Source organism: Chiloscyllium plagiosum, chromosome 20 (assembly GCF_004010195.1).
Source record: "Chiloscyllium plagiosum isolate BGI_BamShark_2017 chromosome 20, ASM401019v2, whole genome shotgun sequence".
Taxonomy (NCBI): domain Eukaryota; kingdom Metazoa; phylum Chordata; class Chondrichthyes; order Orectolobiformes; family Hemiscylliidae; genus Chiloscyllium; species Chiloscyllium plagiosum.
Genome location: NC_057729.1, coordinates 10,423,230 through 10,448,771, shown reverse-complemented (window position 1 = coordinate 10,448,771; position 25,542 = coordinate 10,423,230). Strand labels below are relative to the sequence as shown.

The 25,542-nt window shown below is 38.1% G+C and overlaps 1 protein-coding gene across 1 annotated transcript; it reads left to right on the top strand.

Moving 5' to 3' along the window:
• Positions 1-5,033: 5,033 nt before the first annotated feature.
• On the top strand, positions 5,034-22,255 carry LOC122560016 (ankyrin repeat domain-containing protein SOWAHC-like). The gene is made up of 3 exons (XM_043710169.1): positions 5,034-5,702; positions 10,535-10,630; positions 18,430-22,255. Exons 1-3 carry the CDS (start codon positions 5,612-5,614, stop codon positions 18,612-18,614), a joined length of 372 nt encoding a protein of 123 aa, XP_043566104.1. The 5' UTR covers positions 5,034-5,611; the 3' UTR covers positions 18,615-22,255.
• The last annotated feature ends 3,287 nt before the right edge of the window (positions 22,256-25,542 follow it).

Sequence of the window (25,542 nt, the reverse complement as noted above, 5' to 3'; positions counted from 1 at the left end):
GGGGAAATAGTCGTGCATTGGAATAGTCAAGCTCAGAGGAAACAAAGGCATGGATGAGGGTTTTGAGAGCAGAACTGAAGTGGAGGGTAATCAAGCAATGTTATTGGGGTAAAAACTTCTTTACTGAAGATGGCAATATCTGGTTGGAAGGTCAATGACAAATTTGTGAACACTGTTTCAAACAACTGTCAAGGGTTGAGGGGATATATTGAGCCAGTGGCTTGGGAATTGCCTTTTGCTCTCTGCTTCAAATTCAATGCTTGGGTCTTCTCAATATTTAACTGGAAGAAGTTTTGGTTCACTGAGTACTTGATGTGAGGCAAGGAATCTTGAGTATAACAAGAGTTATTTTATATTACTATGTTTCTGGATAGTGTTGATGGGAAGGATACTGATGCGAAATAGTGGTGCAGTCAAGATAGATCCTCTGGAGACGCCAAAGGCAACAAGAAAAAGAAACCATTGTAGTGATATTCTGGCTGCAGTGTAACAGATGAGAATTTAACAAGGCATGTACAGCTCATTATCGAGCAGTATGGAGGAAAATGGTATAATCAATAGTTTTCAAAGCTAAAGGCGCAAGAAGAAGGACGTAGAGGGACAGTTTACAGGACATAAGGTTCTAGGGAGTGTTGCTGAACAAAGAGACCTCAGAGTGCAGGTTCATAGCTCCTTGAAAGTGGAATCGCAGGTAGATAGGATAGTGAAGAAGACATTTGGTATGCTTTCCTTTATTGGTCAGAGTAGTGAGTACAGGAGTTGGGAGGTCATGTTGCAGCTATGTAGGACGTTGGTTAGGCCACTGTTGGAATATTATATGCAAGTCTGGTCTCTTTCCTATCTGAAAGATGTTGTGAAACTTGAAAGGGTTCAGAAAAGATTTACAAGGATGTTCCCAGGGTTGGAGAGTCTGAGCTACAGGGGGAGGCTGAACAGGCTAGGGCTATTTTCCCTGGAACGTCGGAGGATGAGGGATGACCTTATAGAGGTTTACAAAATTATGAGGGGCATGGATAGGATAAATAGACAAAGTCTTTTCCCTGGGGTCCGGGAGTCCAGAACTAGAGGGCATAGGTTAAGGGCGAGAGGGCAAAGATATAAAAGAGACCTCGTGCAACTTTTTCACGCAGAGAGTGGTACGTGTATGGAATGAGCTGCCAGAGGATGTGATGGAGGCTGGTACAATTGCAACATTTAAGAGGCATTTGGATGGGTATATGAATAGGAAGGGTTTGGAGGGATATGAGCTGGGTGCTGGCAGGTAGGACTAGATTGGGTTGGGATATCTGGTCGGCATGGATGGGTTGGACTGAAGGGTCTGTTTCCATGCTGTATATCTCTATGACTCTAGGAATGATGTGGCTTGAGCCGACCGCAGTGGCATGCACAAAGTAAAAAGCAAGAAGGGCTTGTGACAAAATTAATATTTAGATGCTTAAATTGAGAGTGATAATCATCCAATGACCAATTGTTTATGCTGCCCAGGGCGTCTTCAGTCCCTCATTGCTCTTTATTGTCTGATTACTGCTTCTGCCACTATTTGAACCACTCCGTGCCCGTTTTGGATAAGAAATTCCCCAAGTACTGAAATATTTTCAGTTACAAATGACATACTGAAGGAGGTTAGTTAATTAGTTGAACCCTTGCCACCTTCATGGGGGTATTCTCAATCAAGACAGATGGAACAGTGATTTGGAATAATACATGAATGTGTCAAAAATCTTTATCTAGTATATCTAATCCATTTTTTTGTCATTTCAGTATGCCTTGTAAAGTTGTAGTTAAATTGAAATTAAAATGAATGCATTTTTCTTTCATTGCTTCCTGTCTGCTGATGGATATACATAGCATGTAAGTTGAATTTTGTTAATGATTTTGTTTTGAATAATTATTTTCTATTATGAAGAAAAACTTAATTATGTTCTCCAAATATATTACATAATTAATCAAGTACGGAGGATATTTATAATTGCCAATGCTCTATAGAAAAATTTTATAGCTTATTTCTCTGCAAATTGCTTTGCCAGTTTTCTGCTCTCTCCATCTTAAAATATTGCATCCTTGTCAGGTATGGCTTCATTGACAGGTCACCCTCTGGCACCTCACTCTTGGCAATTATTCAGAAGGTTATATAGCAGAAGGGATATCCAAACCCAGCTTGATTCCAGCTCCACCTGCAGTTATACATAAGAACATAAGCAGGAGGAGCAGGAGTATGCCATACGGCCCATGAACCTGTTTCTAGGAGTGAAATTACAACTGATTTCAGCTTGGCGCCCATTCTGCTTTCCTGCCAGTTTCTCCATCGGCTTTGATTCCCCGACATTTCAAGAATATATCCCTTTGTAGGCACTTTGTATCTGAATCTATCCCAGCCTTGAATATGTTAGGTTGCTTGTTTACCACTGTTTTCTAAGAAAATGGAAATCCACAGGTTCATGAGCCGTTGAGAAAAAAACATGCCTACACTCTAAGAACATCGGCAGTTCAAGAAGACAGCTCAAAGACATCGGCATCGGCAGCAGCTCCTACATTCCACTGACAATGTTTAAGACTGACAAAAATTGTATGAATTTTCTTATCAGAATATAATATAGTCCCCCACACAAGGCTTCCCTACGTTTATTCCCCATCTTTCCTTCCAATAAAGGCCAATATTCAACTTGCCTCCTATTTTACTTACCATAGCTGCATTATATCATTTTGTGTTTAGTGTACAAAGGCAACTATACCTCTTTATACCACCATGCTGTACAGTTTCTCTCCATTTTATAAAAAGTATTTTGCTTTTTGTTCTCCACTGATTTGGATAACCTCACTTTTTCTAATAATATTTGATCTGGCCGTTTTTTTCTCTCACTCACTTAACCTGTCTATATCTTTGCATACTCTTTGTACCACCCTGCTTTGGTACCTATTTGGCTTCAAATTATTTGGTCCCTTTGTCTAAGCCATTATGATCGATTGAATGTAAATAGTTGAGGCTACTTACTTGTTGCAATTTGTCAACCTAAAAATGTCCCATTTATCCCAACTATCTCTCTTTGTTAATTTTCTATCCATATTATGTGCAGTACCTTTCATGTGGCACTTTATCAAATGCCTTTTGGAAATCAAAACATGTTAAATCTGCTGGTTTTCCTTCATCGACCTCCATTTGTTGCATGTTCAAATAAATCTTTTAAATCTGTCAAATGCAATTTTTCTTTTATAAAACCATGTTCACTGTGATTATAATTTGATTTCCTAAATGTCCTGCTGCTACTACCTTAATCATGGAGACTGACATTTTCCATGACTTTAATGATTTTCCATTTTCAAAGCACTGATGAAGGAGCAGCGTTCCAAAAGCTTGTGATATCCTGTTGACATGTGACTACTGATTTTGTTCACATATTTGCCAAAATGCAAACTTAATTTGTCTGTAAATGCAACAATATATCTTTGAACCTTCGGTCATTTGCTACTAAACTCTAATGATTATACCCATCTTGAGAGTCTTGGCTGAGAAAGGTTGTACTTCCCATTGCACTCTGAAGGACTGCTTGGTTACTTATCCGTAAAGCGACATTGACAAGTTTATGAGGCAGTCACATCTCCACCATCCCTTTCCTTCTGTTATGTCAAAAATTATTTTCTCAATATAAAGGAAAGCTATCTCGGTGGCACAATGGTTGTGACAGGTGCCTCAGTGGCAGGGAGCCAGGTTCCCTTCCAGCCTTGGATGTGTGTGGAGTTTGCACATTCTCCCCATGTCTGCATGGGTTTCCTTGGAGTGCTCCAGTTTTCTCCCACAGTCCAAAGATGTGCAGATTAGATAGATTGGCCATGGTAAATTGTCCTGTGCTGTCCAGGGGTATGTGGGGTCGATGCGGGTGAGCCATGGTAAATGCAGGATTATGGGGATAGAGTAGGGGTCCGGGTGGGATGCTCATTTCGAGCTCAATGTAGACTCAGTGGTCTGAATGGCCTCTTCTGCACAGTAGAGTTCTCTGATACTATCTCTAAATGTTGAAAAATTGTCTTGATTTTGTGTTTAGAAAAAAGAGTGAAATATATGGAAAAATGTGTCCTATTTGTGAAAAGTGAAGAATTATTGATCATGACAATAACTGCAGACTTATTCATAGATAAGTCACTCCATCACTGGGTAGCAATATGTTGTATAGAAAGAATAGTAGTGATGAACATTAGTTGAACAGTGCTACCTAGATTAACTTGTGCTTTTGAACCATATAATGTTACAGCATAAAAACCTACCTTTGACCCAAGATGTCTGTCTGCACTTTATTGCAACCTTCTGCTCTCTGCCAGTGTGTAAATATTCCTCCTCTTCAAATAACTTGCTCCTTTATTTTTCAAAGACCTGTTGCATTCTGGTTCAGCAATGTTTTAAAGCATAGTTCCAAAGTGTACTCTCACTCAATCCTATTGTTACCACTTCACCAATCAGGGAGTCAGATTGAGATATCTTTACCAATTTTCCATTCACTCACTTTATCTTTCAACACCTTGATTTACTGTGACTTGGGCATTGGAAATTGACTAAGAAGTGAATATATGACCATTTTTAATATGGGGAAATTGAGATTGTAAAAAGCATAGTCTGTAGAAAAATGTGAAGTGTTGAAAATTAAACTCTTGAAAGACACTTCATTTGATTAAACTTCTTTCTTTCATCCTGGCTTTTGGTGATCGTCTTGCCGTCTGCTTCTGTTACAGGGAGTGAGTATTGCATTTATTTTTCTTTTGTGATTTTACATTAGGTCATGGATTAATTTGTTTTTCACAATCAGTTTAATGTGTACTAATACACTTTTTTCTAGTCTTATTTATATCATGAACTGATGTATCGGGACAAGTTTGTTGCAATGTTTGAGCATACTCTTGTTCAAACTTTTATAATTCTTGGTTAACATTAAACAGACTAAGATCAACTTTTGTTGGTATAGTTTTCACATAAAAATCTTTAAATTATTTTTCTTAGTAAAGGAAAAATAAGAGGTAGTACACCCAACCTTTTCATGGTGCATTTTAATATCATTCATCACTGCGTATAAATGAAATGAAGGATTAACATACACCATCATAAAGATGGTGTCTCTTCAGCCATACAATTTGCACTGCAAAAATATCATTCAAGCCTACCTCGCATGTAACAACTGAGATAGTACTTTGAAACAAAGAAACAATTGCTCGGGTAGATAACCCAGGCTTTCAAAGTGATGTAATTAAATAAATGATCAAATACTGTAACAAATTATTTTTTCATTTAATTTGTTGAAATATTCTGCAAGTATATTAGGTAGTTTTATAAAGTTCTCTATTGCTATCCAAGGTGCCTGTTGTATTGTCTCTCAAGAATCCCCATTAAGAAATTAGATTTTTGTTTTCCACGATGTTTGTTCTTTACTTTAACAATATTGTTATATGTGAATCATGTTTTCAGTTCATATGGTTATCATGCTGACATTTTTTCCCTAACTATGCCAACTGCATTTAATGGAAAGATCTGTCATGTGCTTAAATTGAATGAAGTGTTTTCCGTTTTGTTCCAATAAAACATTTTTGTGCTATTTGACTGACTAGGTACTAGTAAAAACCGATAAGAATGATTATTATTTTCCAGGGTTACACACCACTGCATATAGCAGCTCTCCATTCACATGTTGACATTATGGATCTTTTAATTCGTAACTATGGTAAGATCCCTTTTGAATCATGTCTGTTGTAGTAATATTGTTTTCTTATTCATTGCTGGTAGATGTTTAAAAGTCCAGATATGATGTGAAGCTTCTCTTTTTTAGTTTAGAATCCTGTACAACGAGAATCCTGAAATATGGATAATATTTAGCATACTTTAGATAATGCAAAAATAATACAAACATTGAGAACTTATGTCTTGCAATATTCATAAAATAGTTTCTGTTACTTGGGACAATTTTTAGTTACTTCTATCATACAAAACTACTTTAATAGTCTATAAACTTCCCAGAAGGGGCTGAAGTGATAATTCGTCACTAGAATTGTATTTCCATGGTAAAAGTTGCATCATCATTTAACAACTGAAATTGCTCAAACATTCCCCGTTATTTTTTTGTTTTGCATCATATATAAAGTCATCTACTTATCCAGAACTTGAATATTGCTGAAAAGATATTTTGTTGAAGCTTTTCAACTTGCAGTCATCAGGACAATTTGCAAAAATAAAAGGAAAACCAGCATTTGTACTGCATGAATTGAGAGTGCCAATTGGTTAGCAGCTGGACTCAGCTGCAAAATAGGGTGCTCACAACCATCCTGCACAATAATGGATACCCTAATCAGATCGCTTCTCTCTATGCATAACTTAAACTCATGAAAGGTCCGAAGGTGGTCACTTCTTAACTTGAAATGTCGTTGTCTACCTTGGATTACCCGAGAAGGATAAGGTATCTCAAAACTTTAAGCAATAGATAAAGCTAGCTGCTTTTATGTCTTAGCAGTATGAGTGTTCACCACTAACAGGATGCTGTTGTCAAACCAAAAAGACATTGTATTTACATCTCAGATCAGTAACGTGGTCTATTAATATCAGTGCTGGTTTGATACCAGGCATATAAATGGTACGTCCCAAAGATTGGCAAGTAATATCCAACAGTATATCCCTTTGGCTTTGCAACAAACAAGGTACTTACTGTACCCAACAAGCCTGCGCTTTCAAAATTCTCAATATTATGTCCAACACTAAATGAGATTGTGCAACTGTTCAGCATTTGCTGGATAACCCTGAGTGTGTGAAGAATCTCAGCAATCAGACAATTTAGAATTGTCAGTCAGCCTTTATTGATTCCTTGCTAGAGTGCAGTTCCCTGAATTTTGGTTATCTTCCTGTATTGTTGTACCAGTTTAGCCGTTATTACTTGAGGGTTTCAGTATCAAGGGTTGATTGGATGTTTCTGAGAGGCACTAAGTAGATGATAGGTGATTTTGTACACAGGATCCATGGACGCTCTGAAGTCAATTTAACTGTTTCAATCATTTATCAGACTGGGATCAGTTAACTTTGAGCTAGAAATGTCTCATAGCACTGATGTTAATTTTACAATTAAACTTGACAAAGTTTGTTTAGGGACAGTGATTGTTGGAGGATAATATTGTCGCAGTAACCACTATCCAATGAGAAGTGAAAGCCTTCTGCAGAGGAATAGGGAAAATTAGGACAGATCAGATTGGATTCTTTGACCATCCTGGTCAATACAGCTACTTCCATTATTCAAGTTTCCTGTTCCAATTCTGAGTTTAAGACCCTTGTCACAGGACAGTTGATCATTCCAGTGGTAAAACATTATTATGTAGCTTTCCATGAAATGTGGTATGAGTTTTATTGATGCTGGCTTTTCCATTTTATAAATAATAACATGGGTACTACAGCTTTCCTAATTGAAATCCCATTTGGCTTGTTAATAAAGGTTTATTCCTATCTTCTCCCTGCCTCAACCCCATGCATAAGGACCAGAAATTACAAGGTTTTTTTTGCCTGAAATGGATGGAAAGGTAGACCAGAACTTTAAAAATGCACTGTACCAAGTTACTATGCCTGACTTTTGTTCATTTTTATTTCTCTTCTCTCCTTACTGATTTACATCAAAGCAGTGTGGGCATTTGTGACTTGAATGTCGGCAGTGTAATCAGTACATTCAGAAATGACATTGAAATTTGGTAAGGTAATAAATTACGGGGAGAGCCTTACATCACAGGATGATGTGGACTGCTGATCAGGTGAACTGAACACTTGCAAATGGTACTTATCCTGAAAAGTGAGAGGTAATGCATTTTAGGATTGAATGGTCTGAGTCTAGGAAGTACAGAGGATTAGAATGCCTTGGTGTGCCTGTCCAGAGATCCTTGAAGGCAGCAGGACAAGTAGATAAGGTGGTTAAGAAAGCACATTAGATACTTTCCTCGATTAGTAAAAGTATTGAATAAAAGAGCACGGATGTTATGATGGAGCTGTGTGTGATGTTATCTAGGCCACATCTGAGGTACTGTGTAGAGTTCTGATCACCACCCTCTCAAAGATGTGATTCCATTAGAGGGGGAGCAGAAGAGATTTACCAGGGTGATGCTTCAGCTAGAGAAAGTCAACAGTGAAGAGAGACTAGATAGGCTTGGTTTATTTTCCTTCGAGGAGAGAATGATCGGGGGGTTGCAATCTGTGTGAAGTGTATAAAACTCTGAGGGGCATAAGACTGGGTAGGTAAGATGATACTTTCCCTTCGAGGGGTCAGTAACTGGGGGGAGGGGGGGTGATTTTAAGGTAGGGGCAGATTTAGTGATGATTTGAGGAGGGTGGATGGGAACAAATTCCACCCAGAGCATTTTGGAGATCTATAACTCACTGTCTATTAGAACGGGAAAATTGGGAACTCTTGAGCTGTTTAAGAACTGTTTCGATAAACACTTGAAATGCTATATCATACCTGGCTATGGATCTAGTGCTGAAAAATGGAATTAGAATGATAGGCCAAAAGACCACTTTGTGCTGTAAATGTTCTGACTCTAGACCAAAGGCTTTACGATTACATTTTATTAAACATACTGTGATTAATTTGCAGAAGTGGCTGTTTGATCGCTCCACATTTTTAATTTACATAACATCAGTAAACTAGAGGCTAATGATTTTCTCTTTTTTGTTTACATTGATTTCTTCTTTCATCCAGTTTTCTCACATACTTCTCAGGAAATTTGACCAAAGTTTCTATTAACATGATTGGTGTGCAAAACTGTACACTTTAGTATAAGTTTTAAGTGAAGTGCATGAAGTTCCAGGCCTGTACATCATTCCAAGGCAAAATTCTGTACAAACTTTCCAGCAGTATTGAAAAAGGGTTTATTTATTCTATCATGTCACGTATGTTTTTATTATATTGTGCTTTGTATTTATTGTTGTTTTCATTGCCTATCACTTGCCGTTCAATTTCTGAAATGATCTTCATGTTTCAACATTTTCGGTAAATGTTATCATGTTCAGTTTTGAGATTGTGGTGTTCCCATTATAAGCATAAGCTATTTAAAATTTTCTGAATTCCATGAATAGGCTAATGTTGTGATTCATTGAGTTGCGCATTTTTTTGATCCCGCTTGTATGTCTACACAGCTTGGTACCTGTTGAAATATGCTGATATCTGCAGAAAAATGTTTAGTTTATTTTTGTTCACTTCCTGTCCTCCAATTTTACCCCCTTTATTGACCTGCTTCTTTTGTTACTTGTTCCTTGCACATCTGTCCTCATCAAGCTCAAGAGTGGTGCTACTGGTCTCTCCACTTTGAATCCAGAGCCAGCCTGAAAGACTCCTAGGTCAGGTATGGATTGAGCCCTTTGGAAGGCAGGGTATTTCTTCGAAATACCTTGATCTTCAGAAGAGCACATTCCCCACCCTCTGCACCAAAACACTGACTTAACCAATGTGACTTGTGTTTAATGTACCTTGTTACATTTTAAATTTGAAGCCATATTGTATTCATCTCTCTCACCACCTAGTAACAAAAATAAATAATGTTACTTGTGTGTGAAAGCACGGCAGATCAATCGCAGTCTAAGACCTAGGAATTGTATGTTATAGACAGATGTGAAAAGGTACAGAGGTGATCCACCAAACTATTTTCTCCTATTTACCGTGTAGTATTGGGTCAGACTTGGATTCTGACCACGTAATGCACTTATTATGGTCACTGTAATAAACTAGATGTGAATTGCCTTTTTTTGGTTGTAATACTATACAAACCTTTTTAAAAATAACGAAATGGTTTCAAATTATTTTGAGCAGCATTACTTAGTGTTACTTAATTTATTTTTTAGATTTAGCAATTTCTAGCTTCATTAGTGCACAAAATGTTTTCTATGTATAATATTTGTATGGTGTTATTCACATCATTAACACCAAATATATAGTAGACTTTGTGTTATCAAGTACATAGCAAGTTTGGGTGCTGCTAGTAATCAGAAATGATTGTTAGCCAGAGGTTAATAAATTGACATATTCTAGTCCTGTAAATAGCTAATGTGCAAAGCACATTTGTTGTGCCATGACTAAGTATTCTAGGCAGATACATTGGCATAGTTAGTCTATCATACTGATGGTGCAGAGCTTCATTAGAATGTAATTGAGGTCAAGGTCAAACCAATGTTTTCAGTGGTAAGCTTTGAGAGTTTGAGCGACCTTTCTATGTGGTAAGTACAGCACATGGAGTGGCTTTGCCTGCAAATTACTACACATTCACTTCATAAAGACTGCTGTATTTTGTAACTTGCCAACAGGTTAGAAATAATTTCTGTGAACCCTTATCCATTAATCACTTTGTATTAGGGATGGGAGTGGAATGATTGCAAACTATAGTGGTGGAGCATTGCCTTTGTCAGGTGCTGGATAATGCAAAATTTACAGATATCAAAATACTTTAATGCTATATTTATCCATTCATCAATGTTGCTTTTGCAGCAGATATTATGAGCAGCCATGTTAACTGCCAGGTATTTTTGATTTTTATACAGGTGCAAAAACAAATGTAAGAGATTATAGTGGACGGTTTGCATCTCACTATCTGAAGGACAATGATGACTCTGCTGACTGCGCAAATGTCTCTTCACGTAAGTTTTTCTTGTATTACAGGTGTTGCTAATGGCTGAACATGAAGATATGTTTACAGGTTATCTGATTCACCCTCACAACATACTATCATTTTTTAAAAATAAACCAATACAATTTTGCATTCGATACCATTGTAAGATACAGTGTATTGACACTAACCTGAATGTATTCAGATAATCGAACAACATTTCTTGACTGCTGAATAATGGATTTTGAGAAGATCAATCAGTTCCACTAGTTCCTTTAAATATCCAAACAAATGACATTTGTCTTTACGGGTAACACAGACATTAAGTGCTGGCTCCAATCAACAATTTATAGTTGGATTGCGCAAATGATAGATTCTGTTACATTTGCAAATTATTTTGATAATTGCATTCATGATTTATGAAAAAAAGCCATCATGAAGTGCTACTGTAATTCTCAAGTACCACAGATTAATGTGCAATAATTGAGAGTTTATAATGTTTACAGTAAGTCTGATTTATTTCTATTAAAGCCTTCAATCTTTTCCCCAGTGACTGAACTGAATAAAGCATTGAATAGCTGAACCGTGCATTCCTGGAGAATTGTTATTTAGTTGAGGCAAACAACATGCATGCAAAATTACCTTAAATGCAAAGAGTGCGTAGCATCAGAAGGAAAGGACAGGAGAAAATTGGACTTTGAAGTGAATCCAGTTTCTACAGTGTACAATACAGACATCATTATGTTTTGTGTTTAAAATACACTGTTGTAATTATGAATGGCTGTGTGGATTGTGTTACTGTTGTGTCTTACAAGTACAGTTAAAATCATTTAAATGTCAAAGACATCACACCTGAGTTCAAACTGTTCTTCATTTAGTATTATGACACATTCCCACAAAAGTCGTGCAGTGCTCAGAAGTGGGAACCCTGACCAGTCTGCCCTTCCCTATCCCAAGGCAAATGTGGCCACTTGTAGCACAAGTTTTCTGCTGCTTCATTTAAACTAACTAACTCTATCAATCAAACATGGAATAAAACACTGTTATTCAACCCTCAGCTTGGTATACAATACAAAGATCCCAGAAAAAGAGACAAAACAAATACTGCTAACCATAGGAATACAAGTGGGTTTGGGCTCACTCTTGGAGATGCAGATATTCTCTCAGATATTTTGAGCCTGTAATGTACCATTTCAAAATGGAACTTCTACATGATCTATTCAATGCAGCTTGTTTATTCATGATGTGCAGCCTACTAATAAAAAGGCATTGCATTATTAAAATCAGCTTCAGGGGAACAAAAGCCAGATTGTTTCTTTTGAGTACTCTTTCCAAAATGGATTTGAATGGAGCTATACATTAACTTTAAAGGTCGGATAATGTGAATTTGTTGGTCACCTTGAAACTGCTTTACAGAATGAGGAATATTGCTAATTATGATTACAGTAGCAGATGGAGTTTAACATGGTAAATGTGAGGTGTTGTATTTCAGTAAGGCAAACCTGGTCAGGACTTGTATAATTAATGGTAGCGCCCTGGGGAGTGTTTCCAAACAAAGACCTAAGGTGCATAGGTTCAGGTCGAAAGAGTGGTGGAAAAGGCATTTGGCACACTTGATTTCATTGGTCAGAACACTGATTGTAGGAGTTGGGACATCATGTTGTGGCTGTAGAGGACGTTGGTGAGGCCACTTTTAGAATGCTGTGTGCCATTCTGGTTACCCTTCTATAGAAAGGATGTTGGTAAAACTTGAGGGCTACAGAAAAGAGTTACAAGAATGCTGCTGGGACTGGAGGGTTTGAGTTATAGGGGGAGAGCAGAAAGACTTAAAAAGGACATGAAGGATAACTTTATTTATACAAATGGTGGTGCACTTATGGAGTGAGCTGCCAGTTGTAGAGGCGGGTACAAATAAAACATTTAAAAGGATCTGGATTGGTATATGAATAAAGGGTTGAGAGAGACATGGGCCAAATGCTGGCAAATGGGACTAGGTCATATTGGGATGTCTGGTTGGTATGGATAGGTCGGACTGAAGGGTCTGTTTCCATACTGTATGACTCTGTAACACTTGTGTATATTATAGCATTTAAGACCAATGCTGGGCGCCTAAAATTTCAGCCAACTCTGGGAGTGCTTCACTGTCAAAGACACTGCCTTTAAGATAAAACATTTAAACCAAAGGACTTCTGAGAGAGAGTTTTCCCTGACGTTTTTGGGTGATAATTATTCCTTTAACTAGCTTCACACAATTAAACAAATAACTGAAACTAATAACCAGAGTTATTATCACATGGGTGTTTGTGGGGCTTGATCTGCAAATATTAGCTCCTCCATTTCAGATGTTCAAAAATTGCATTTTGTAACCTGTAAATTGCTTTGGCTCATCCTAAAGTATTGAAAGGTTCTACATAAATCCAAATATTTCCTTTTGTTTAATAAAGCTTGTTGACCTGAGCAGATTCATCAACTAATCTCCTGTCCATTCTCATGTTTTATTTGTTGCTTTATTTTGGAAAAATTGATATTTACATTATTAAAGCAAGCTAAACTAAACAATGACAATCCCTATCATTATTATAACTCACAATGATTCTGCACACGTGCATTCTAGTGGCATGATGATGCATAGCTGTCAGTCAAGAATGTGCTGATAACGCTTGTTTGTAATGTTTCAGAAATTTTATTTTGACAGATGTAAGTGTATTTTGCTTTCAAGAATCCACATTTGTAAGTCATTCTACAGAGCTTGATTTGCGACTAAATTATTTTCTGCTTGTTTTCATATTCAAAGGCACAAATTGCAATGTTTCAGTTTAGTATTTCATAGGTTCAGAATAAGTTATAGTGTAAAATTATTGTAATATTTAATAAAGTACAATGAAATATTTAATTTCTTGCTATTATTGTAGATAACCTAGTCCTCTGTTTGTGCAGATATGGTATGACTTTATAACTTCACGTAGATTCTGTGTGCTAAGTTTGATAGTTTACAGCTCTGCCATTAATTGGGAACTTCATCTCTCCAACAAACAAAACCCAGACTATCCATCAACTTCAGGAAGAAGGTTCATACTGATTAACTCAAGCATGAGCATCCAAAGTAATTCAGTATCTGAGCCTTGTCTTCAGATTGCCGAAAGATATTATGCTGTTACTTGCCATTTGAGTTAGTTTGTCTGAAAGACGCAAAAAACTAATGTTATAAAGAAATGTGTTAAACAGATGTTGTATTTTCAGTGAGGAAATGATTGAGTTATATTTTTTGACCTATTCTAGAATTGATTCAGCATTAACACAAATGAAATTTTTAACATTCTGTCTAAAATACTAATGTACATGCTAATAATAGCAAATCCCATCTATTCTGGAACTTCGAGTCAATCAACTGGCAAATCCTAGTTTCCTGGAGGTTGTTATTTTTATAAACTTGCATTTCTCATAGCACAATATTAAACAAGCAGTCATTGCAATAACGGATACTCTATTGTCATGAGTCAATATAATTGTAACATACTACTAAAACCTTTATTTTTAAGAACAGAAATAGCCAGTTATGCTTTCACTTTCTTGGTTTCTAACCATTTGGAACTTTTCCAGTCAATTCAATAACATCTTTAGACTGTTTAATTCATAAACTGTCTCCTTAAAAAAAGCCTTTTATCCTATTTTCCTGTGGCCTAATAAGTTCCACTGTCTCTTTTATAAGAAAGAGAGGTTCTGCTGTAAGATTTTAAACAGTAAGGAGCTAAATTATAAAGCAATATGTTCAAAATAGCAATCTCTAGATTACTACTTGAACTACAGGCAAACTGGCATAGACAATAAAGTCAAGGAGTTAATTGAGAGGCTCAAAGATTTGAGGGTTGAATGGGTTTCAACTTGTGTGTTTCTGGGCACCAGAACTGGAATAAAAGGGAGCTGTTCTGCTGGAGTGAGCTTTATTTAAATCACACTGACTTCAGTGTCCTGGTGAATCAAATGCTAGGACTGTAGAGAGGGCTTTGACCTAATGGGGTGGTGGGTTAGGAAAAGGGAAATGCCGGGGCGGCACAGTGGCACTGTGGTTAGCACTGCTGCCTCACAGCTCCAGAGACCCAGGTTCATTTCCCGACTCAGTCGACTGACTGTGTGGAGTTTGCACGTTCTTCCCGTATCTGCGTGGGTTTCCTCCGGGAGCTCCAGTTTCCTCCCACAGTCGAAAGATGTGCAAGTCAGGTGAATTGGCCATGCTAAATTGCCCGTAGTGTTAGGTAAAAGGGGTAAATGTAGGGGTATGGGTGGGTTGCGCTTCGGCGGGTCGGTGTGGACTTGTTGGGCCAAAGGGCCTGTTTCCACACTGTAAGTAATTCTAATCTAAAAAAAATCAGGAGGTCATGTTAGCATTATAGGGCTTTATGCAGGGAGGTTTTGTCTCTCAAATTTTAATTTTTCGATGAAGTGACAAAGATGATGGAAGACAGCGTGGTGAATGTTGTCAACGTGGACTGTAGTAAAGTATTTGACAAGGTCTCTTGTGGTAGGCTGGTCCAGAAGATCAAGTCACATGAGATCCATGGTAAGTTGTTAAGTTGGACACAGAGCTGGCTTGGTCATAGACAGGATAGTTGTGGGGTGAAGTTAGCTGCTATGCCTTAGGAAATAAATATAACAATTATCATGAGAGAAAATTAATTGGGCTAAAGAATGAGAAATCTCTTGGACCTGATGGGATGCATCCTATGATATTAAAGAAAGGTAGCTACATAGTGGTTGCACTGGTAGTAATCTTCCAAGAATCCTTAGATCTTTTCCAGAACCTAAGTGATCGAAAGATTACCAATGTAACACATTTTATTTAAATGAGAAGCAGTCAAAAAGGAAACATGTTGGTGTCTATTGTCAAAGATGGATTGGCAGAACATTTAGAAATACATAATATGATCAAGTCAGCATGGTTTCATAAAGGGGAAATCATGCCTGACAAATTTAGTATAATCTTTTTGAGTAGGCAGCAAGCAGAATAGACAAAAGGGAAGCAATGGATGTAATCTTTTTGATTTTCAGAAGGCATTTCATAACCGGAGCTAGTATATTAGCATGGAGAGAGGATAGCTATCTATAGAAGATAGGCTGTTGGGAAAAGGGGACCATTTTCAGGATGATAATCTGTAACCACTGCTAGATCCATAATTATTTGCAATGTAGATGTCTTTGAGGAAAATGAATGTATTGTTGGCAAGTTTGCAAATGATGCAAACATAGGTGGGAAGGCAAGTGGCGAGGATGATGTAGTCTACAGAGGGAAACAGACATGAAGCAAAAGGCCAAAAATTTGGCAAGTGGAATATATTGCATGGAAAATGAGAGGTTATGCACTTTGACAGGAAGAATGGAAGAGCTGAATATTATTGAAATGGAGAAAGACTGCAGGGAGCTCCAGAACAGACGGATTTCAAAGTCCTTGTGCATTAATCACAAATGGCTAGCATCCAATTTAACAGGTAATGTTGAAGGTAAATGGAACGTTAGCCTTAATTTCAAAACAAATAGAGTATAAAAGGAGAGAGGTTTTGCTAAAACGATACAAGACACTAGACAAACCACAACTGGAATACAGTGAACAGTTTTGGACCCCTTATGTAAGGAAAGATGTACTGGCATTGAAGACAGGAAAGGTTGGGTAGGTTGGCCCTGAACTCTTTGGAGTTTAGAAGAATGAGGGCCAATCTTATTGAAACATTCAAGTTCTTACTGGACTTGTTGGGATAGATGCATGTGGGAGAATCTGACCAAACAGGCATTATCTTGGAGTAAGGGGTCACTTACTTAAGGCACAGCTGAGAAGAAATTTCTCCTCAGAGGGCAGGAAATCTGGGGAATTCTCTAATTCTCATTACATATATTCAGGCTGTGATAGATTTTTAATCAATAAGGGAATTGAGGGTTGCTTGTAAAAGGCAGGAAAATAGAGTTGAGAATTATCAAATCAGCCATGATCTCATTGGCAGAGAAATTTAATGGACCAAATGGTCCTACATTTTGTCTTAACCTATTCACACACCTATTATCTTAGACTGAAAAGGTTTCAAAAGTCAAAACTGTCAGTCCAAAGGTGTAAATCTTGCTCACAATTACTTTTCAATCATTTTCTCACTTGTCCTGAGCGCATTGATTCTTTGCTTGCTTTATGGTTTGATGAGTGTAAAGTATATCTAACTCATGAGCAAATTAGTCATTTGTGATTCTTCTAAATGTTTGTTAGACTATTAAGCTATTAGGAAAAAGTGAGGACTACAGATGCAGGAGAGTCAATCAGTGGGGCACTGGAAAGCACAGCAGGTCAAGCAGCATCCGAGGACCAGGAGAGGCAATGTTTCAGGCATGAGCCCTTCATCTTAAGGTATTAGGCATCACAACCTGACTCAGTCTTCACCCAACGTATACATTATCAAGAAGTTCCAATATTAAAAGATGCAAGAAAAAAGTTCAGTTTCCAATTTAAAATACAATAAATAAGTGGAGATATAAACTGTTTGCTGAAACAACAGATTTGTGTGCACTGAGGAACACCTTCCTTTTATGATGGAAGCTGAGATTTATATATGAATTTATTTGACTTCAACCAGTGAGGTGAATGTTGATCTATTTTTGTGAAGGAGTCTTTTGGCAATCATCACTTTAAACTAGTATGTGTCAGACAAAGATAACGAAAGGCCTCCTGGAGTGTTAATAGAAGTTTGTTTACATTGCAGAGGTTTATGACTGGAGAGAGAAAACATTGAAGTACATTACCTTGATTTTGGGTTTAAAATAATCAGCGATTCCAAGATTTTAGCTTGGAAAAAGCCAGAGATTGGAAAGCTTCTGAGAGCAATTTGAACAAAACCTGAGTGAAGTCAAATGTCAGTATTGCATCTCCTCGGAAAAGGAGACTGTTCAGAGCAGTTGACTAAATAAGTTACCTGTGAGAAAGCAAGAAATTTCCAAACCCAGGACTGTTTGGTTAGAAATCTGCATTGGGTATTCAAAGCTGAGAAAGTCTGAGATCTGAGTTGTGTGAGGATTCAAGGAAAATACTTTACAGCTCATTGAACTGGAACTGAGGAAGTAACAGCTAAGTCAAATCTTCAAATTTAATGGAGATGGGAAGTTGCTCTTGTTTTTGCTTAATTGTAAAGTGATGTGATTGGGAAGTAAACAGAATTTTGTTTTGCTGTCTTTAATTTTGAAATCTTTTGAAATGTTATATTTAGCTTTGTTTACTTTTTACTTATTCTGTTTAATAAACTTCTGTTTTATTATTAACAACTAATCTGCAGACTTGTGCATTTCTTTCAGTGAAAGAGCACAAGCTTAAATTTAATTATATTTAAAAAAACAAAAATATGACCAATCAATCCAGAATTCATTCTGGATCTGAGTAACATCAATTTCAATCATAACACTTGGCCATAAAAACAAATTGGTTCTCTGATCTGAAGAAAACTTAGAACTTACAATTTAATATAAAATTGTTTCTGTTCATTTCATATCACTTAATTCTAATTACCAGATCATTTGATTTTGATTTTTCTATATTACCTGAAACATTGAAATGTTTTACCTGAATGACTCATTAAATAGATTTTCATAAGTTGGCATTAACCAAGCATAGACTTAATTTTCTGTCACTGTCATGTTCCCTTTTTTTTAAAAAAAAACATTGTTTATATGACTATTTTAATATCTTTACATTTTGGGACAATGATTTTGCAATAATAGTTGTGATTTACTTCTACTTGAGTATTATGCATCCTAACAGCAGGATTGCTTGTCAGATGGTAACTGATGTCAATTTTCATGTCGTAGAACTCCAACAGTCCCGGGGCGAACGACGGAATCGAAAACTTGCTGGTCTGTTCCTGCCAAAGAGCTATGGAAGCAGCAGAAAACATTGGGGTTCGGTGGAGAACCTGACAATGGAAGACAAAGATGGCTCCATATTTCTGTCTGTACCTACGTCGTACAAAGCTGTGCGCAAGTTTTCCAGATAAGGTCCTTCAGAAAATGTGGCTCAAATGAGCCAGTGGATCTGATATATTTTTATAAACTGCATATATATTGGCTTATTAAATGAAATATTAAATCGTAAAAGCTGACATTCATCAGCAAATGTGTTTTAGGACACATTTTTTCAGAATGTAATAAAGTTGACACACAGTGCAGAGGAATCTTCTCTATTAAAGCTTTTAATGTGTTATGCATGTCATATTAACTAGTTTAATGAATGAAAAGTTAGCTGCATATATTTGAGATTTTTGTTCCTTGTGCCTCCCATCACAAGCTCAGGAATGAGAAATCTCATGCATAGGCTAATCATGAAGGATCATGATTAATGAAATTAATAGGGGAGAGAAGTGGCAGGGGTGCTGAGGAGGTAACTCTTGCTTTGGTTGCAGGTTTCCCTTTCTGTGGTGCTAAGATTTACTTTGAACCTTTCTTATTCGCGCCGAGATATTGGGTAAGAGCTCAATAATCCTGCAGGTCTATTTTGGTACCTGCAAGAATATTTTCAAAATTATTTTTCTGAAACTTTTACATTTGTTGAAGTTGTGAGAAATTGCTTCAGTGAGTGATGTAGCATTTGCCATAAGAGGGTGCTGATCCATTTCTGGATCTTTATCCTTATCAGAGTTTTTTGAACTGGTTGCGGGGTGGGGGGAGTGGAGGTGAATGGTGGAAGGGGAATAAGCCAGCTTTTTTTATTCCGGTATCAGGTAATAAAACAGAGCAATTTCCTAGCAGACGTAAGCTACCAAATCAAGGTGACATCTTAATTTAAAGACATGCTGCCCTGCAGGTTGCAGCCCTGCAGTGACCAGTAGTGAGCTAGGATTAGCCAGATTGGAACTGTCTTGCCCAATTAAAATAAACAAAAAAAAAGTGAAAGTCAAATTGAGAATATAAAAGTATTAAATTGAGAATATAAAAGTGTAGTATGTGTATCATCAATGGAAGTCCTGATCTAACAGCATCTTGAAAAGTATAGTTTATAATATTGCTAGTTTGAACTTAACATCTCTGCTGTTCCTGTTAAATACTGCTGTAGTAGTTGTAACAAAGTCAACCGGGCGGACGACATAGAATGAGTTAAAAACTGGATTCTGTAAATCAAAAACTAAAACAGAAGTTGCTGGAAAAGCTCAGCAGGTCTAGCAGTATCAGTGAAAAGAAATCAAAGTTTTTGTTTTGGGTCCGGTGGCCATTCCTCAGAACAGAATCAGTTCCCTGATTTGGGGCTATTAATCTGGTCCAATCTAGGGGCCCTGGCTGAGACACAATCAGGTGTCAGATGTTTTGTTCACCGAGCGCTGGCTCTGAGGAAGCTGGATCAGTGTCAAGGACTCTTCACGTGTAAATAAAAGATGATTCGGGTCAGGATACTGGCTTCAGTGGTAACGAGAGAAAAGCGCACTCCTGAAGAAATTCAGTCATGACAGTTGTCATTAAGTTGGGGTAAGCATTTCTGGCATCATGCCGTTATCTGGGAAGCTTGACCCATTTGATCCTGTCATCAAAGACTGGGCTCAGTATGTGGAAAGAATGTGTTATTTTTTCTAGGCAAATGACATTGGGGCAGATGAAAAGCAACATGTAATTCTCCTGACAACTTGTGGACCCACAGATTTTTCAATTATTAAAACTCGATACAAAAACCTTTCAAGAATTGATTGATTTAGTTCAGGAATAAGACAACGCTAAAGCTCGTCTAATTCTGAGATGCTATCAGTTTTACTTGGCAACTCAAGAACCAGGGGAATCCAGATCAGGAATTTTGACGAGGTTAAAATGATTGGCAGAGGCATATGACTTTGGTTTAACCCTTAATGAGATGCTGAGGGGTGTTTGGTACATGGAATTCCTGATGAAGGGTTTATGTCTGAAATGTCAATTCTCCTGCACCTCTGATGCTGCCTGAACTGCTGTGCTTCTCCAATACCACACTCTTCGACTCTGATCTCCAGTATCTGCAGTCTTCACTTTCTCCATGTAGAATTCATGATGTAACTATGCAAAAGAGTCAATTAGCTAAAGCTCAACTGGACATCAAACGGACACTACAACTGAAAACAGACATTGAAAAATGCAGCAAGTGGAGCATACAAGTTGCAGGGTATTCTGATGGAAATGGACACCCTCACCAGTCTTGACTGAGCTTGGGGAACACCACTTGAGTGAAGGCAATTTGTATAGCCTCACTCAGGACATATCCTGAACAGAGGGACTCTAGGTCAGCCCACAGCAAAACCCAAAACGAAACCAAGCCTCAGCGAAACAGTTAACATTTTCTTCAGGATCCAGGTTGGCAAACCAATGTAGTTGCTGCCAGAATGCACACTCAAGACAGCAAAAGAATCCCACTAGACCGAAATGGAATAATACAATCCATAGGCCAGTATTCAGGAGAGTGCACACCCTGAAAAGTCCATCTGTGTCTGGTTTGGAAGAGTTAAATTGCTCAGCAATATCAAGTCAATATAAACATCTGGTTAAATGGTCACCCTGTTCTAACAGAGATCAATAGCAGCGTGGCTGTTTCAGTGGTCGCAGAATCAGCCTTAAAATTTGTTCTGGACTCCAACCTTTAAGTTTGCACAGGACCTCAACTAGAATAAGAACCTATACCAGGGAACCTTTACAGATTAAGGTTATGACTTCAGTTCTGATCTCTTATAAGAAGCAGCTGTTTCAGTTACCACTGATTTAATGAGGTGAAGTTGGTTGAGAAAGATTCACCCAGATTGGCTCAACATGTTTTGATTAGAAAATGGCTGCTGGAGTGAAATCCTAATTAAATTATCAGAAGTTTTTCAGGAGGTTCAAGGAACTATCAAAGGAGCCAAGGCCACCTTGCATGTTCACAAGGAAGCAATTCCACGATTCTGCAAGGTGCACTCAGTGGCATTTTTCCTATGGACAAAAGTAGAGGCTGAAATCAGAAGGCTGGAAAGCAAAGGAATCCTGACCAGTCCAGTTTGCATAATGGGCAGCAACGGTCATACCATTTGTGAAGCCTAATGGATTGGTTTGCTTTTGTGGAAATTTTAAAGAAACTGTGTGAACCATTTCTCGCAGCTGGATAAATACTCAATCCCTCGAATAGAAAATTTATATGCAAAGCTTGTAGTGGGCCTGTGCTTCACGAAGCTAGACAGGAGTCATGCGTACTTGCAATTACAGTTCCAAGAGAATTCCCAGGAGTATGCTACAATTAAATCCAATAAGGATTTGTACCAACGTAGACAACTGCCATTTGGGGTATCGTTAGCCTGTGCAATTTTTCAGCAGACAATGGAAAATATTTCACAAAGTCTACCCCAGGTTGCCATTTATCCAAATGACATGCTAATAGCCGGGATGACTAATAAAGAGCATTTTAGCTTTATCTAAAATTATTATTTTTCAGCATGCAGATCTTGTAATGACTTTTGCTTAGTAGGAGGAGAGAACTTGGGGATAATCCTCAGACGTTCCTCCCAGGTGAACATGCGCCTTTGGAAAACTTTGTGTTCTGTGCATCCTAAGAGAACTGTTAGGCTACAGAATTGTCAAGACTGGGTCATACCTATTGGAGAGAAAATGAGGTCTGCAGATGCTGGAGATCAGAGATGGAAATGTGTTGCTGGAGAAGCGCAGCAGGTCAGGCAGCATCTAGGGAACAGGAGAATCGACGTTTCGGGCATTAGCCCTTCTTCAGGAAGGGCTAATACCCGAAACATCGATTCTCCTGTTCCCTAGATGCTGCCTGACCTGCTGCGCTTCTCCAGCAACACATTTCCATCTCACACCTATTGGAAGACAGTGAGGGCAATCAAATGTGCCCTGGCTCTCATGTCTGAACCAGAGCTTAGATCATTCCTTGGGCTGGTGAATTATGACAGGCAAGGCTATGTAAAACTATGATGGAAACTTTGCATCAACTCTTAAAAGGTCAACTTCAGAAATGGTCACATAGCCATCCATTACCTTCAAGAAAGTGAAGAAACAGCTATTTTCCTATGTCAGGTGTTGGCATATTATTATCGTAAGCGTAAATGCGCCCAGATAGAGAAGGAAGGTTTGGTGATCATATTTGAAGTCAAGAAGTTCCACGGGCATAAATTTGTATAATAACGGACCACACACCCCTGCTAGATCTACTTAGAGAACAAGGCAGTGCTGCCCAAAACAGCAGGCTGAATTCAGCAGTGGGCTGTCATACTAAGTGCATAAAATTACAAGTTGGAACACGATCTGGTAGGCTAAGTAGCAAATGTTGCCTCCTGCTGACAGATACACCACCAGTGGTATGCCACTAGAAGAGTCCATAAAGGTTTTACATTTTTTGGACACAATTCTAGTCACAGCTGACAGTATCAGACTTTGGGTGCAGAATGATCAGATCCTGGCAAAACTCAAACAGCTCACAGTGATGGGGGAAAACCAAAGGACTGTCACAACCAGAACTGAAATGTTTTTGGATCCGGAAGGACAATGTAGAGGATGGCATATTGTTATGAGGAGCAAGCATGTTTGTTCCAAGTAAAGTTGCTGCCAGGTACTGGCTGAACTCCTTCTGGTTCATTCAGGGGTTTCCAAAGTGAAGATCTTATGCCTGGTGGCCAGGATTGGACGCATACATTGCTGAATTGATGGGGCACTACCCAGAGTGCCAAAAAGGACAAAATTACCACCAGCACCTCCCCCACATTTTTGGAGAATGGTTAGGTAAACCCTGGACTTCGGTTTGATGTTGAATTCACAGGCCCTTTCATGGGCTGAATGTTCTTAGTCATTGTGGGTGCCCACTCAAAATGGCTGACATTCATAGAGTTAATTCGTCAAATACGAGCTCGACAATAGCAAAACTGAGCACATCCTTTACAATGCATGGACTCCCGGAAGTATTGGTCTCCAATAACAAGCCATCATTTACCAGCAGGGAGTTTGAGTATTTCCTAAAGTCAAATGGTATTAGCTATATAAAGACAGCTCCATACCAGCTATCATCCAATAGTCTGACAGAAAGAGCTGTCCAAGCTTTGAAGGCAGGTTTAAAGAACTCAGCACCACCTTCCTAACCTGCAATCTTCTTCCTGACCTCTCCACCCCCACCCCACTCTGACCTATCACCCTCACCTTGACCTCTTTCCACCTATCGCATTTCCAACGCCCCTCCCCCAAGTCCCTCCTCCCTACCTTTTATCTTAGCCTGCTGGACACACTTTCCTCATTCCTGAAGAAGGGCTTATGCCCGAAATGTCGATTCTCCTGTTCCCTGGATGCTGCCTGACCTGCTGCGCTGTTTCAGCAACACATTTTCAGCTCTGATCTCCAGCATCTGCTGACCTCACTTTCTCCTTAAAGAAATAGCCTACAGCTTCACTAGCCACCAACACCAAACCTTAGTAACTGTCTGAAGTGTGGGATAATTGTTCATAACCGGCGTGTCATATTTAACCTCACTTATAACCACATCTTTGCATCATCTGAGATTGCCTATTTATACATCTGTAACATGACCCAACCGTGCCCCTTCCCTCTTCATTGGTTGATGTCAATGTCTATACATTTGATATTTGTTTTTAGACTATTCCAACCTACTTCCTACCCAATCTACCACAACCTACCCTTTGCAAACTTGAGATTGTCTAATAGTCTGACTGTGTCCTAGCTTGGATCAAGTCACATTTGACTCATCATAATTGACCTCTCTGACCACCTTGTCTCCTGGTTAGATAACATTTCAATTTTAAAATCTCTTCATTGCCATGCCCATCTTGACCCTTGACCATTCTGGCATCTTGAGCATCCGATTTCAGTCACTCCACCATTGACTTTCCTTTTTTTTTTAAAACCTGCTAAGATAAATGCAAGATGAAAAGTTTCAGTGAGATCTCCCTTTTGGGCAATAATTATTTTATACTCATTCCTAGAATTAGTGTGCTACTAGCAAGACCATTATTTATTACCCTTCAGAAAGTGGTGGTGAGCAACCTTTTTGAACTTGATCAGTCCATCTGGTATCAGTAAACCGACAGTGCTTTTAGGAAGTAAGTTCCAGATTTTGATCCAGTGTCAGTAAAGGAATGGTGATATAGTCTCAGTTTGGGATGGTGTGCGCCTTGGATGGGAACTGTCGATGGTGATTTCCTCGTACATCTGCTGCTCTTGTTCTTTGTTGATAGAAGTTGTGGATTTGGGAGAAGATTTGCTGAAGGATGTTTGACAGGTTGATACAGTACGTGTATATTTTACGTGCTGCCACTGTATACCGGTAGTGGAGAGATGAATGAGATTTGAGGTAACAAATGAGATAAAGATCAAGCAGATTACTTTCTCCTGAATAATGTCAAGCTTCTTGAGTATAGTTAGATCTGCAATTACACAACTAAATAGAGGACCACAAAATATTATTGTTAATGGAAACGTGTTAAATGGAATTTTCCTCCAACTGTTTAAGTTTTATATATGATACAAAGAAGATGTTAATCACTTTACTATTGAAACTAGAGTTGCACCTCTGTGTTTGTCAGCCAGTGCTGTAATTGATTAATAGTTCAGGAAGAAGCTGTAAATTCAGCAAACTTCACAAACCCATGTTTTTTGTTTTTTGCTCATCTGTTATGACATTGGAGCAGATCAGTTTTCTTGTAAATCCATAATTATGCAAGTCAAAATGTCTAAAATTAAAAATATTAAATACAGATGCAACATATTGAGTGTGTTGGAAATCTGAAATAAAGACAGAAAATTCTGGATACTCAGGCCCATGCCGCATCTGTTTACATTTTATGTTGTACCAGTAAGTTGTTGTTTGTGTAATCAATCTTAAATAAAGTTATATTTGCAATTAAAACTTGATGTTCTTTTTATGGGAAAATTTATTGTATATTTTCGGTTTTCCTGTTTTAGGGATGATCTGTAGATGAGGCAGTTATT